Consider the following 15,694-nt stretch of genomic DNA (forward strand, 5'->3'; position numbering starts at 1 on the left):
AAAAAAAATATCCTTCCACAAATAGAAATTTTTTTAGAAAAGAAGAAAAGACTAACCTCGAGATACATTTTTATAACTCACTATACCCACAATAACACAGTATATTGACGAATTGATCCGTCCATCCGTTTTTCTGTTCCAAATGATCATAGTTCTGGGAAGAATTAAAGAAAAAAATGATAATCTGTGATACCCAAAAAGACGCATTGAATATAATCCAATCTTCTCTAAAAATTTACAAAGTGATTTCAAAATATTGGCAGATAATAAATGGTTAAGTTAATGGACAATCCTCAAATATGTCCTATCCGTCTGCACAAGAAATTGATCAAAAAAAGAGGAAATCACATTAAAACCGACAGATTGTTTTTAATTCCAATCCAAACTGGACGGCAGCAAATTCAATTGGCTGGTGCAAGAACTGTCCAGTTAGGAAGAGTACTATATCTTTGTGATATAGATCCAGCTTTTGCTGTAGGTATTGATGATTTATATTAATTGGGCACACCGCAGCATATTATCTAATAAATTCCATAATATCCACTGCTAGAACAGACCCTGTTAATTCATGTCTGCTATGGGTTCCACTAAACTAAACCGATTTTCTTATTCACCTTCTAACAAGACCATTATGATATTTTCTTTAGTAAATACTTTAGTTTACGTACGTTTCAAAAATGAAATAATGTACCTTTATAATTGATAAAACACTTCTTAATAGCACATCGACAGAAAATGTTAATTTTAATTTTATGTGTATTTTTAGTCCTATTCTACTAGTCAGTAACATTTTTGTATTAGTTTTATATTTTATACACGAATTACATTTACAAGTATACTTATTTGCCTCTTCCTTACGGAATTAAAAATAAAAAAAATGTTAATCTAGCTTTGAATGAATTATTTTTTTTTATCTAAGAACGCTAAGAATGATACGAATTTGCACGAAATAACTCGCTTAAAAACGTTACCTTCGAGAGGAAATTTTTCTACGGCTATAAGGGATTCAGGACTAAAATAAAAATGTATACACAAGAGAACGAAAAACAAACGTCCTGTTATTGTATTTGTAAACATTCCGCCGTATCCTTTCGACATTTACTCGGTATTTTCGCAAACAATTTCACGTTTTATTCCATGGAATAAACCTCTGAGTACCCCTGTCTGTGTAGATACAGTTCAGACGCCTAAAAAATACGCATTGTTAAGCAATTTTTGTAGCAGCATAAAAGAGATTGATATATTTTCCTATAAAATATACGCTGACAAATCAAAATATATCTTTAATTAATTCGTAAATAGTGATTTTCATTGAAATTCTTAATAATTATCCTGGTGCAGTCGACGAATAGAAAAACTGTCTGTTGGATAAATTTTTAAGACGATTTTTTACTAAAATCGACACATTTAGTTGTTCTATATTTAACAATTTTTCGAACTCTCTAAAATGATGCGCCCATGGAATTACAACTATTATATCAAACAATTTTATAGTTTGACTGATTTTTCTTCCTTTCCATATGCGTTTCCTGCTAAAATTCCCACCCTTAAGCCAAAAAGTAAAAAGTCAGTCTATTTTTAGTACAAAGATATTTTAATTTTCATCCTGTGTTACAAAGTCAAACTAAATATTGTTTATAAAGCAATTTTTCCATGCTAACTCCAGTCTTTGATTTCCCTGCGACGACGTGCGGCCTTAGATTGAAATAATTGAAGACCGATCAAGGCTAACTTGACCGGATTTAAAGATTAATACCTACACTCCACTGAATGCTAGATACATCTAATTTTGAAAACATGTTATTTTACTTTTCCTCCAGTACACTTACATACTCAGAGGTAATTGTGGCTTGCTGGAAAAACGTAAAACTGATAAATTAAAATAACTTTAACCACATTTCTCTTGTTATTTTGGAAAAGAGTAAGTCGTCTTCAGTTTTGTGGGATTTTTCAGAAACGCCTAATGTTGTTTTATCATCGGATCATTTGTAACTAGTAACAAAACTTCCGCCAACCTATTAATTCCCGAAAGGGTTTCTGTCAGATACTGCCGTGACCGAAAATAAAGGTGCTTCCTAATCCCCCGAAACTTTCTTCTGCGGAGAAGCCCGATTTGACGTTAATTAATTCAAAATAATTAATTGTACCGGTGTTGTGTAATTTAAGTTTATGTTGTAGCAGAAAATGTAAAGGGGGCTGTATTTATTTTTTTTAAGGTTTGATGAATAGATTTGCATCATAAATTGCTGCGAAGGAAATAAAGTTACTGGCAACGCGGCTTGTAATCATTTAAGAAGGCTTTGTACAACTGCAGGAAGAATAGCAGAGCAGCATAGCGTTAGGAAGTAGCGTTTGACACTATTCGAGTCAAGAAAAAAATTAATTGATGCCTTAAAACTAATTACTATAACATTGGAGGAGATATACCTTTACCGTACGCTAAACGATTCTAATAGCTAAGTATTTAATTTTACTCATTAATTTACTTTAATTATGAGTTAATGTGTAGCATTTCATTTAGTAGTACATATAAAGTGAGTATATTTAATTAATATTTCCAGTTTTCGATTGTGTCAATAAGTGAAGCCATGAATCTAAGTGTAACTTTATTATATCTTCTACTTTGTCTCACCTCGATTAAGGTAATATGTTTTTTACTTTCTAAATTGTCAAAAACATTTTTATAAAGTAATATAGGTACGAGGTTATGTCTTTTTATTGTTGAAATAAATAAGTAAGTTAAAAGAATGCTATTTTTTTTTGCTATATTTGAGGTTCCTGGGTAAGAGTTTTGTTTAAACTATCTATATTCTAATACAATTATTTTGAATTTAAAAAACCTATGTTAGCACTAAGTTTTGTTGACAAATCCAACAATTTTCTTTCATCTTATGTATAGGGTGTCTCAAAGTTTCGGGCCCATAACAGACAAACGAAAAACGGCAGTAAAAATCTGTTTAGATGGCGTGAATCGGGGCTCTCTAAGGTCCGCTTTGGTCTTGAAAAACGTTTTTTTCCACGAACATACCCAGAAATTTTTTCTCTACCTCTTCTTCTTAAATAGTTACAATAATAAACATTATACAAAAATGTTTCCTATTGTACTGGAATTAGTCATGATTTAATCAACATTGCTGTGAAAACAATGGCTGAAACTACTGTCACAAGTCTGTTTATATATTAGTTTCTGTCAAACGCTATTTCTTGCAAGATAAACAAACTAGTAAGTAGTTGCTAAAAATTAGAAAATGTCCACAAACAATGAAAAAGTTGACATGATTTAATTTATGATGAATGTCAAAAAATGCCAGAAGAGCTGTTAATTGCATCATGGGAGATATCCAGAGCGTCAAGCTGTTGCCAGATTAGAACAAATTTTGCGTGCTAACGAAAATGCATTTTCATTAAGAAAAGGGAAAGGAATTTCAAAATCAGTGTAACAAAATTACCGTAGCTAGGGTATTACATTTTGAGGAAAATCCTAGAAATTCAATACAACAGGCCACTTTTGCATTAAATTTAAAAAGAAGCTCAGTACAAAGAATTTTGNAATATTTCCAGTTTTCGATTGTGTCAATAAGTGAAGCCATGAATCTAAGTGTAACTTTATTATATGTTCTATTTTGTCTCACCTCGATTAAGGTAATGTTTTTTACTTTCTGAATTCTGAAAAACATTTTTATGAAGTGATATACGAGGTTATGTTGCCACAGTCTTTTTATTGTTGCAATAAATAAGTAAGCTAAAAGAATGCCATTTTTTTAACTATATTTGAGGGCTGCTCAGAGTTTTGTTTAAACTATATATTTCTCGATAACACTAAAATTTTCAACTTATCTGTATTAGTGTTAAGTTCTCTTGAATTGAATATTTGAGGAAGAGGAATTTGATCGTCTACAAATACAATTATTTTAAATTTAAAAAACCTACGTTAGGTAGTAGTAGTTTTGTTGACAAATCCGACAATTTTCTTTCATCTTATGTACACGGTGTCCCAAAGTTCGCGTCTCGGGCCCATAACAGACAAACGAAAGACGACAGTAAAAATCTGTTTAGATGGCGTGAATAGGGACTCGCTAAGGTCCGTTTTGCACTTGAAAAATATTTTTTTAAAATTCGGAAAATAAAAAATGACGTATTAAACTTTTTTCCACGACATACCCATTTTTTATTATAACTAAAATTATCTATTTTTTATGAACATATTTTGTGCAGAAATTTTTTCTCTTATCTCTTCTCTTCGTAAGTTACAATAACAAACATTATACAAAAAATAAAAGAAACCTACAGTTATAGTGTCCATCTCATCACAATACCGATTGCAGCTGCTGCAGTTTCATCCGCTTCAGAATCATTATCAAATTCCTTCGGTAGCAACTCGGGATCCTTCGCTGGCAGTTTAGGATCATTTGGAGGTAGTTCGGGATCATTTGGAGGCAGGTCAGGATCATTTGGTGGCAGTTCAGGATCATTATAACTAAAATTATCTATTTTTTATGAACATTCTTTGTGCAGAAATTTTTTCTCTATCTCTTCTCTTCGTAAGTTACAATAACAAACATCATACAAAAGTGTATCCTATTGTATTTGAATTACTCATGATTTAATCAACCTTGCTGTGAAAACAATGGCTTAAACTACTGTCACAAGTCTGTTTGCATATTAGTTTCTGTCAAACGCTATTTCTTGCACGATAAACAAACTAGTAAGTAGTTGCTAAAAATTAGAAAATGTCCACAAACAATGAAAAAGTTGACATGATTTAATTTATGGTGAATGTCAAAAAATGCCAGAAGAGCTGTTAATTGTATCATGGGAGATATCCAGAGCGTCAAGCTGTTGCCAGATTAGAACAAATTTTGCGTGCTAACGAAAATGCATTTTTATTAAGAAAAGGGAAAGGAATTTCAAAATCAGTGTAACAAAATTACCGTAGCTAGGGTATTACATTTTGAGGAAAATCCTAGAAATTCAATACAACAGGCCACTTTTGCATTAAATTTAAAAAGAAGCTCAGTACAAAGAATTTTGGGCTCCAATGGTTTTCCATGATTATAGGCGAAATAACTTGGAGTACTTACCTGACATACATGCTGAAAAAAGACTTGATTATGTAGCCCAAATAATGGTTAATTTGGAAATAGATAATAGACTTTTACAACACATTCTTTGGACCGATGAGAGTCGTTTTATAAGTAATGGCAAGTCAAATAAAAGAAACAAACATTACTAGGCCACTGAAAATCCATACTATATTAATTCCATTATAGAATAAATGTTTGGTGTGGCACTATTGGAATGCATTTAATTTAGACCAGGGTCGACAATTTTTCAAACCAAAAAAAATTATAGTAGGATGAAACCCATTAGAAAAGAAAGAGAATATAACAGAAATGAAAGGAAAATAATTTACGAGGTCGGGAAGGGGTAGGGGGTGAGTTTTTAAGGGTAAAAAACGGTTTCCCTTGATTTCCAGAAAAACTACAAGTCTTATGGAGAAAAGTTAAATGACAAAGTTGTAGGTAATAAAAAGATCTACAACTTTTGTATTTACACTTTTTTCACATAACCTCAAAATTTATGTGAAAAATTCAAATAACCAAGTTTTTGGTTTTTATTTTTATCTTTTACAAACAAATTTTTTTTTCACGAAATTTGGTGAAAACTTACCTATTTATGTCCCAAACACGCTGTAATTTTTTTGATTTGAAATATTTATTTTTTCACCTTATTTTTACTTAATATCGAAAAAGCACCCTAATTTTCAATCGAAAATTCTCACGTCAAAATATCTGCTTTTTTAAAAACGTCGGTGGGCTTTTTCTTCGTTGAAATCTCTACTTTCTGATGGTGTAAAAAAATATATACATTACTATGGTAAGTTTTCTCAGGAAATGCAAAGAAACGAACTAGAATCCGAAAATTTTTTTCTAATCATTATGTACAATTTTGAGCTATTTATTAAAATTTACACTTTAATTACTCGAAAAACGTAAGATTCCATGTTACATTGATAAACAAAAAAATTACAAGTCGAAATATACTATTATAATTAACAACCAAATAAGTTAATAAAGTTAATATTTAATAAGACATCTACAATATTTTGAGAAAGTTGTAGAATCTTCTTTCGTTTCTTTGCATTTCCTGAGAAAACTTACCATAGTAATGTATATTTTTTTTTACACCATCAGAAAGTAGAGATTTCAACGAAGAAAAAGCCCACCGACGTTTTTAAAAAAGCAGATATTTTGACGTGAGAATTTTCGATTGAAAATTAGGGTGCTTTTTCGATATTAAGTAAAAATAAGGTGAAAAAATAAATATTTCAAATCAAAAAAATTACAGCGTGTTTGGGACATAAATAGGTAAGTTTTCACCAAATTTCGTGAAAAAAATTTTTTTCTGTAAAAGACAAAAATAAAAAACCAAAAACTTGGTTATTTGAATTTTTCACATAAATTTTGAGGTTATGTAAAAAAAGTGTAAATACAAAAGTTGTAGATCTTTTTATTACCTACAACTTTGCCAATTAACTTTCTTCCATAAGACTTGTAGTTTTTCCGGAAATCAAGATAAACCGTTTTTTACCCTTAAAAACTCACCCCCTTCACCTTCCCGACCTCAGATCGCCCGTAAATTATGTTTCTTTTCATTTCTGTTATATTCTTTTCCTTTTCAAATGGGTTTCATCATACTATAATTTTTTTTCACTTTTTACCATTTTTGAAGGCTTAAGCACTGGTCTAATTGGCCCATACCTTTATGAAAATGTATTGAACGTTAATAGCTATTTACAGTTTTTGCAAGAGGAGCTTCCAGCACTGTTTGAACATGTGCCGCTGCAACTCAGGTTGAATATGTGGTTGCAACACGATGGTGCTCCTCCACATAAAGCTAAAATAGTTACAGAGTATTTAAAAAATACTTTCGGAACAAAGTGGATTGGAATTAATGGGCCTGTGGAATGGGCTTCAAAGTCTCCAGACTTAACGCCCCTAGACTGTTTTTTATGGGGAACATTAAAAAATCAAGTATATAAAACAATAACGAGAAGTTTGGAGCAGTTAAAGCAAAAATATTCAACATGCTTGTGAGATTTTTTCAAGAGAAATGTTATTTAAAGCTACAAGGGAAGTTAGGAAAAGATTGGATAAATGCTTAGAAGTAGGAGGCATGCATATCGAACAGTTTAAAGTAATAATCATAATTTTATATTTTGTTTTGTGTTTTGCTATTAGTTATTGTTATATTTATTAGTTACAATTAAAATTGTTTAATATTTTCTATATTTGGTTATCCCATTTAACCGTCATTATGTGTCTTGTTCTATTTTTCTTTGTAGAATGACCTTTTTTAAGAAGAACATAACAACTAATATGTAAACAAATTTGTGACAGGAGTTACAGCGATTGTTTTTCACAGTAATGTTGATTAAATCGAGACTAATTTCAATACAACAGGATACATTTTTGTATAATGTTTGTTATTGTAACTTAAGAGTTAGAGACAAATTTCTGCACAAAAAATGTTCATGAAAAATAGATAATCATAAAAAATGGGTGTGGAAAAAAAGTTGATGACATTTTTTTTATTTTCCTAATTTTGAAAAAAAAAAGTTTTTCAAGTGCAAAACGGACCTTAGCGAGTCCCTATTCACGCCATCTAAACAGTTTTTTACTGTCGTCTTTCGTTTGTCTGTTATGGGCCCGAGACTGCGAACTTTGGGGCACCCTGTACATAAATATTTCATTTCAGGGTCTATCTGAAAGTAAATTTATAGCAGCTAAAGCTGAAGCTCGCGCTGCTTGCTTAGCCAGCACTGGAGTCTCAGAAGGTTCTTAAATTTTTATTATGTATTCCCTGCGAACTATACAGAGTGTCCGGAAAACAATGATACATTTTCAGGGGCAACAAACCGGAAAGATGTAGGAGCTACTCTTGTTCAGATAAAAAGGTTAACAGGGAAAAGTTGTTGCCGTTCAAATAATTCTATTTTACGTCAATAATAACCCAACCCCATTGAATTTCGTTACAATTGGTCAAATAATAACGGAGTAATTAAAAAAAATTAGGAATTGAAAATTTAATATTGGACCCTAATAACTTTTGCCTGGTAACTTTTTTGTCGAACAAAAGTGACCAAATTCTTGCCGTCGCTGAAATATATAAGATTCTTTTCCGGATACCCTGTATAATTTAACATACAGTATGACCCATTTGTTTTAAGTCATACTGTAAAATCTTTATTTATTTTGCGATTTTAGCCGGAAATTTTTTAAGATGTAGAGCTTGATGAAGTGTGTTTTGTGAAGGAAAATGAGTGTGATCCCACAAAATTCAAGGTGTACTACGTCTGTTTTTAGGAGTAAAATTCTAATATTTCATATTAGGGATTTTTTGAGAAAAAATATATTTACGCCATTGGATTCAAGACCCCCCAAAATGGGCCAATACCAAATTTTATAGAAGAATTTTAAATAATAACGATTTTGTAGCCAAATCAACAATTCAGAAGTCTATTTTTTTTCATTTATTTATTATTAATATCAAGTTGTCTATGAAGCAAAACAAAATTAATTAAGTTCTGGTAATGTGGTATTATAACAATTATTATTAATAATATTTGTTTTGAGAAATTTATAAACAAAATAATGAAACTGAAACCAACAAAAGTTAAATAATTATATTCTTGTCACTTCCATCAATCTACCATTTACATCTTAAAAAAAATCCAGTTAAAATCGCACAATAAATATGGTTTTTACAGGGCGGTATATAATAAATGGGTCACACTGTGTATTTGACACCTATAGCTAATTACAAAATATAATTATAAAAAATTCAATGTTCATGAAAAAAGTTATTATAAACTAATTTTCAGATTTGGTTATGGATATTAATAGAGACGGCAAGTTTGCTGATGACGAGAATTTGAAATGCTACGTAAAATGTGTTCACGAATATCTTGGATTGGTAAATATATATTTGATATAAAATTTTATCTTAGATCAAATTGTCTACTATAATGTTAAATAATAATGATACGTAATCTATAGAAACTAAAAAAGTATAACTAGATATTGCGGGTGTAATTTGATGCTGCACCGGCAGAGTAGTTATTTCCCGCAATATCATTAGTTAAAAATCCGATATTTGTTATCTTTTTATAGGATAAAAAAAATCTACAGAAACGATTCTTTTTAGATGGCTGAAGATGGTACTATGGATTATGAAAAGCTTATCGAGAACATACCTGAAGAGTTTCGAATCAAGTATGCTTCTAGAATTCGAGCCTGTGGAACTATATGTAAGTAATTTAGAAATATTAAAAAGGTCCCTAAAAAGATTATGTATGTATAGAGGCATAAGATTTTTTCTTTGTAGTTTGAAAAGTATTATGCTTTCTTGAAATTTTTACTTCCTTTCTAATACCGAAATATAATTCATATGCGAAAGAATAACTTCCTCCAGTTACGACATATACCTACTTACTAGAAAACACCCTGTATAACACAGATTAACTCATATTCAACCTGATGTTTTTTTTTTCTTTAGATGGGTCGGATGTATGTGACACCGCCTGGTTAACCATCAAATGTTATGGCGAAAATATTCCCAAGGTAATTTTTTTTCAGTAAACTAAACTTTATACATATATAGGATGTTAAAAATGTGTAAAAAAATTTAAAAACAAAAAGGCTTTTTTGTTTTTAAAATGTTTTACTCTTTTTTTAAGTCCTACATACCTACCTATCTACTTTTTAATTTTCAGTTGCCCCATCCGTAAATAGAACAGGTTCAACCAAGTACAGTATATATATTACCAGTGAAATATAGAATTAGAAGCAATGCTGAATACTTGTTTTATTTTTCTATTTGAAGAAAGACGGTCTCCTTCGTAGGTAACGTAAATTAAAATTTATTCTCTTATAAAATGAATTGAAATTACAATAAAACGATTAATTTTAAATGTAATACCTTCGAAAGAAATATGCTTGTGATTGACAGAAAGTCGCTAAAGTAATTAAACTGTGTTTTAAAAAATTAAGTACAATTTCTTTCCGTTCGTAAATACTAAAGACCCTCCTTGTGCTTTCTTTTTGCAAATTACCTAATTTAAATTAAATTCCTCTTCCTTCTACAAAAACAAATCCGTGTCAGACGGTCCCAAATCCACTTGTGTAGGACCATTTGATTAAAAATAAAGTTCTAGTCCCCTAAAAACAAGCCAAACTTGTCTATACAATTTCCATCTTGTAAGAACTTCAAGAACGTTCGATCAATCACCAATGACAGTACAAGCAGGTACATAGGAAAGCATTTTCAAAATTTAAATACAGCTCTATAATTGTCAATAGATAGTAGATGGAATGGCGAAATAGTCTAATTTCAAGGCAATGTCTGGTTAGCAGATATCTCAGGAAGACATTTTTCATAAAACTTAAAGATTGACGTTGGAACATTGAGCGGAGAAAAACAAGCATCCAAAGTAAGAAATACAAAGAAATTAATTCAAATCCGAATAAATAACCCCAGTTTAAAAACAATTAATGTAGAGAGAACAATTTATAAAAACAATATGCAAATTAAGAACAAATCATGGAAATTTCCCAGATCATAAAGTTCGAGAACAGTTATTTTGCAAACAATGTTTTTTCGAAAACTGCAATAAAAATTACAAATTATTTTGTTTTTCTTCAAGCGTATAATAATACTTATATTATATAGTGCAACACCTCCTTTAGAAGCAGCATATTGTTTAACTAGTACAAATATTTTTCATTTTTTAACTAGTAAAAAAATGTAACAATGTGTAGGTAAGTATCCTAGCAACGAATTAAAGATTCAAGAAGCTTTGACGTTTCATTAAGTGTCAGTTGAAATTTGATGTCGCGTCGGGTCGTTTTTAAAATGTCTGAAGAAATGCAGTGCACACCACCAGAATTACTGGAAATTGCAAATACATCAGTGGCAACACTTATACCAACAAAGTCGAGAAAAATTTATGAAAATGCTTATGATAAATTCATAAATTGGGCAAAAGAAAATAATGCACATATTTATTCAGAAAATGTGATGATAGCATATTTTACAAGATTATCCAGAACACTGAAAAGTTCAACTTTATGGGCGCAATATTCAATGGTAAAATCTAAATTAAACATAGAACACAATGTAAATATTGAGAAATATTCAAAATTAATTACATTTTTGAAACGACAAGGTGAAAATTATAAACCAAAAAAGTCGAAAGTTTTGTCTAAAAAAGAATTTGACGAATTCCTGAATAAAGCACCTGATGATAAATATTTAGCAACCAAGGTATGTACTTTTTAAATTATAGGTAGATATATATTTAACCTTTTTATATTTGTAATACAAAATTTTGTTATAATTTGTAAACTTCAAGTTATTTTATAGTATCCATTACGAGAATAATAAACAATTTTCGGAAATAAAGATAGCTCATTGGAAGAATGTTGTAAAAACTCATAAATATAGATGTCTTAAAATTACGTCATGTTTTAGAATTTCCTTGCATTTTCCAACTTTTTTTATTGTTACAAAATTAATAATTCTATATTTTTTAGGTTGCACTAATATTTGGAGTCACAGGAGCTTGTAGATGCGATGAACTCATTCAAGTAAAAGTTAATGATGTAAAAGATTTGGGAAATATAATATTAGTAAATATTCCCAATACAAAAACTAAAAAACATCGTTCATTTACCATAATTGGAGAGTTTTATTTAAATTTATACAGAAAATATGCTACTCTTCGGCCAAAAGACATAACTTTTGATAGATTTTTTATTAAATATCAAAATGGCCATTGTCATCGTGTTGTAATGGGCATACATAAAATTTCAAAAGTGCCAAAAGATGTTGCATCATTTTTAAGGTTGCCAAATCCACATGAATATACGGGGCATTGCCTTAGAAGAACCTCGGCAACTATCTTAGTTGATAATGGTGGAGACATTACAACCCTAAAGCGACATGGTGGATGGAAATCTACCAGCGTCGCTGAAGGATACATTGAAGATTCTGTAAACAATAAGAAACAGATAGCGATGAAAATATTAAACCCATTAGAGTATAATGAACCAAGTACATCAAGCGAAACTGTAAATATTGATCCTGAAAATAATTTAATCGAAGACTTTTCTGTTAATAATGGTACAATTGTTAACACTGAAACTGAGAACCTTATTACAAGTAACGTATTCAACGACAGAACTGTAAACTTTGAAAAAAAGACAGCCAGCAGCGCTTTAAATATCAACAACTGTACCATACAAAATTGCACATTTAATATTCATGTTAATAAATAAAGTTTGATGATAGACATGTAGGTAATTTAGATGTTTATTCGTTTAATTCAAATTAAAGAAAAATAATTGTTACATTTGTTTTTTTATTCATGAATAAAGTGGTTAAAACTGTCATGTTTAATTAATCAATAAAATGTATAAAATGTATAAAATAAATAGTATTACCTACCTACTGATTTTATTTTGTGCTGAGATTGAACATCGCGTTATCCGCTATAGATTTTCAAAATTAGTAATTTTTTATATTCACGCTTGTAGAAAAAATAGTATATGTCACTCGGAGTGGAAGGCTCATTATGTGTTTTGCCCAATTTGCTCAGCCTCGGCTAACGCCTCGGCGAGCAAACTTTTGGGCTCAACACATAATGATCGCCTTCTACTCCTAGTAACATAATATACTATTTATATTCTAGAACGAAAAAGACTTTAGCGATCTAGGACATAAAAATATTTTGCAGCTAGGTGACTGCCAACTGAAAATTTAACTTACGAATTACCCTGTATATTCATATTTTTGCAGAGAAGTACCTGTTTTGATGACTTCTGCGTAGGGAAGGGACACCGTTGAAAAGAAAGACGTTTTGATATTCACATGACTTTATTTCGTACATACACGGTACAGATACAAAGATATGCTTAAATTTATGTCATCAATTTCGATGAGGAGTAGTTTGTAAGCGTCTTAATTCTCCCTTTTAAAATTTGCCCAACGAAATACAGTAAGAGTGCTGGTCTAGAGGTGAATTAAAAAATATTACATCATTTTATTTCGGAATCACCTAAGATCTACGCCTATTACGAATATACCATTTATCTCAATACAATAATGTATTTACAATGATAATAGGCCATTTTGGCAGTAGTCTGGATTTTGTAACACTAAAAGTTGGGTGTGTCGTTAATATGTTTGGGTTTGTCAAAGGTACATGCTGCCAAAACGGCCTATTATTTTTAACAATACGACAATGTATTTACACATTTAATCAAAATAAATAAATATTATTATCATAATAAAAAATAAATAGCTTATAAATCTTTACGGCTAAGAATAATCCTTAAAATATATACATGTAAAAAGGGTTTTTGTTTGTCCAGGAAGTAACTGCTCTCCAAAACTTGCCATGACTGTAAAAATGAAATAAAGTATTAGCAACTTTTAACATGCAATTTCAATAATAATTTAAAATGGTTAAACTCGAAAAATGGTGAAAATATGAACTAATTGTATTCGTTTCCCTTATTTTTTCATTACAAATGTGACAAATTAATTATTGAATTTACGTATAAACCATCATTTTTTATCAGACTCCTCTGATGAATTTAATATTACAGTAGATTATACCAATTGTGTACGTTACATTTAAAGAAAATATCATACATTATAAGACTGTCCCATCAGGAATCGTCACTATCGATATCTCGGAAAGTACTGATCCGCTAAATCTGAAAATTTGACAACCTAGAAGAGGTAGTAAGGCCAAGACAGCTAAAATATTTTGAACTTTATGGCACTTCTGGTTATACCAGAAGTAGACATTAACATTCTCATTTTAAATGGAACACCCTAGATATTAAAGCATTTTAGGATTCTACGTGAAATTTGAGGCTCACTTGGCTGCACGAAAAACAGTAAATAGTAATAGAAGAGATAAGTATAGGGAACCATTAGGAACCAAAGAGAACAAAATTAAATTAAAATAAGTTAAGATAGTTTAAAGTTGACTAAATTCGGCGTTAAATTTCTACCACCCTGTACGAAATTAAGTCATTTTGAAATTATGGCAGGGAAGCTTAGAGTTTTAGTTATGTCCCCTATAAACTTTATTGTTGTAAAATAAATTTTTTTGAATTAGGCAGTGCTTTTTTAATTTTTTTTGAAAAAAATTAAATATATTAAAAACGGTTAACTTTAAGAATAAGAAACCTTTATGAAAGTTCACCTAAAAATTGACGTAGAATCTAAAATTGCAATACTATACAGGGTGTTCCATTTAAAATAACGAAGATGACGTCAACTTCCGGTATAACCGGAAGCGTTAGGTGGACGTAATTATTTTAGTTGAGAAGAGCATGCTCGAAAACATTATTGCCCAAATTTTCAAAATTAAAATTGAAGTAGTCTCTGAAATATGTCTAATGTCTCGTCACCGTGGGACACCCTGTAGGATTGGTGTAATTAAAAAATACGAGAATTTAAAATATTATATTTACTTTTTTATATTTCATAATTTATATACAGGGTGTCCCATTAGTATTGCGAAAAAATTCAGGGGCAGTTTCCTTGACCAAAAATAAGAAAGAAAGTTCCTATAAACCTATGCCCAAAAATGCTTCGTTTCGGAGATACGGGGTGTTGAAATTTAGAGAAAATACAAGGTTTTTACTAATATCTGGAGAACCCTAATTCCGATTTTTTTGAAATTTGGTATGTTTGTTATTTACTAATCAACTTTAACGATACATTTGAAGGAAAAACAATGTAACAAGCTGAGAAAAAATAACTAAGTAATTAATATTTTTTTAAATAATTAATATTAACAGAAACATAAGAAAAAATATTTAACGAACAGCAATGATATGAAATAGTATATTACGTAATAAGTGTTGTAAAAAGCATTTTACGCACGAATGGAAAAGTTACGCACGACGCCGCGTAGCGGCGAGTGCGTAATTCTATGAGTGCGTAATTGCATTACACCACGTATTACGTACTATACTTTACCTACGACCACTACTGTAAATACTTAAAAACACACCGTCTGCGATCAATGCAAGATTCCTATTACGTCGTACGGTAAAAAAAATCGCACAGCTTGGTAAAAAAATCGTACAGTTTTCCTAGCAACCGCCTAGCAACGGTCAATACAAACAGTATTGTATTGACCGTTGCTAGGCGGTTGCTAGGAAAACTGTGCGATTTTTTTACCGTACGTAATAGGATTCTTACATTGATCGCAGACGGTGTGTTTTTAAGTATTTACAACAGTTGTTGAAAATATGCACCTTCAACTCTAATACAGGCGTCTATCCTACAACACATTGATTGGCGAACCCGTTCAAATATTCCGGCTGTGTCTAGTTGTTTCACAGGATGCGACTATGCGGTTTCTTCATTCGTCTATGGTTTGCACTGGAGCCGTATAAACCAAATGTTTGAGGTGACCCCAAAGGAAAAAATCCAACGAATTTAAGTCGGGAGACCTCGGGGGCCAGGGTTGAGTGCCTCCTCGACCTATCCAGCGATTTGGGTAGATATTGTTCAAATATTCACGTGCAGCTAAACTGAAATGGGGTGGAGCACCATCGTGCATAAAATACATTTGCAACCTTAATGGCAATGGGATGTCTTTCAAAAG

The 15,694-nt window shown here is 30.8% G+C and overlaps 2 protein-coding genes across 3 annotated transcripts in view; one reads left to right on the forward strand and one right to left on the reverse strand.

The window, feature by feature from the left end:
* The first annotated feature begins 2,580 nt into the window (after nt 1-2,580).
* LOC108917571 (general odorant-binding protein 69a-like) lies at nt 2,581-9,858 on the forward strand. 2 transcript variants are annotated; one of them, XM_018724252.1, is made up of 6 exons: nt 2,581-2,642; nt 7,759-7,837; nt 8,885-8,976; nt 9,208-9,310; nt 9,559-9,623; nt 9,776-9,858. In XM_018724252.1, the coding sequence occupies exons 1-6, from the start codon at nt 2,589-2,591 to the stop codon at nt 9,788-9,790; spliced, it is 408 nt and encodes a 135-aa protein (XP_018579768.1). In that variant the 5' UTR covers nt 2,581-2,588; the 3' UTR covers nt 9,791-9,858. The 2 variants fall into 2 exon arrangements, with proteins under 2 accessions (XP_018579768.1, XP_018579767.1); XM_018724251.1 differs by lacking the exon at nt 2,581-2,642 and adding an exon at nt 3,576-3,642.
* A 3,098-nt stretch (nt 9,859-12,956) lies between these two features.
* LOC108917592 (calcitonin receptor-like) overlaps nt 12,957-15,694 on the reverse strand; it is a 121,981-nt gene continuing 119,243 nt past the window's right edge. Inside the window, exon 10 of the mRNA XM_018724282.2 lies at nt 12,957-13,463. The gene's annotated coding sequence lies outside the window, so the exon portion shown is untranslated. The remainder of the gene's footprint in view (nt 13,464-15,694) is intronic.

Source organism: Anoplophora glabripennis, unplaced genomic scaffold, assembly GCF_000390285.2.
Source record: "Anoplophora glabripennis isolate ALB-LARVAE unplaced genomic scaffold, Agla_2.0 scaffold80, whole genome shotgun sequence".
In the NCBI taxonomy this organism is placed as follows: Eukaryota; Metazoa; Arthropoda; class Insecta; order Coleoptera; family Cerambycidae; genus Anoplophora; species Anoplophora glabripennis.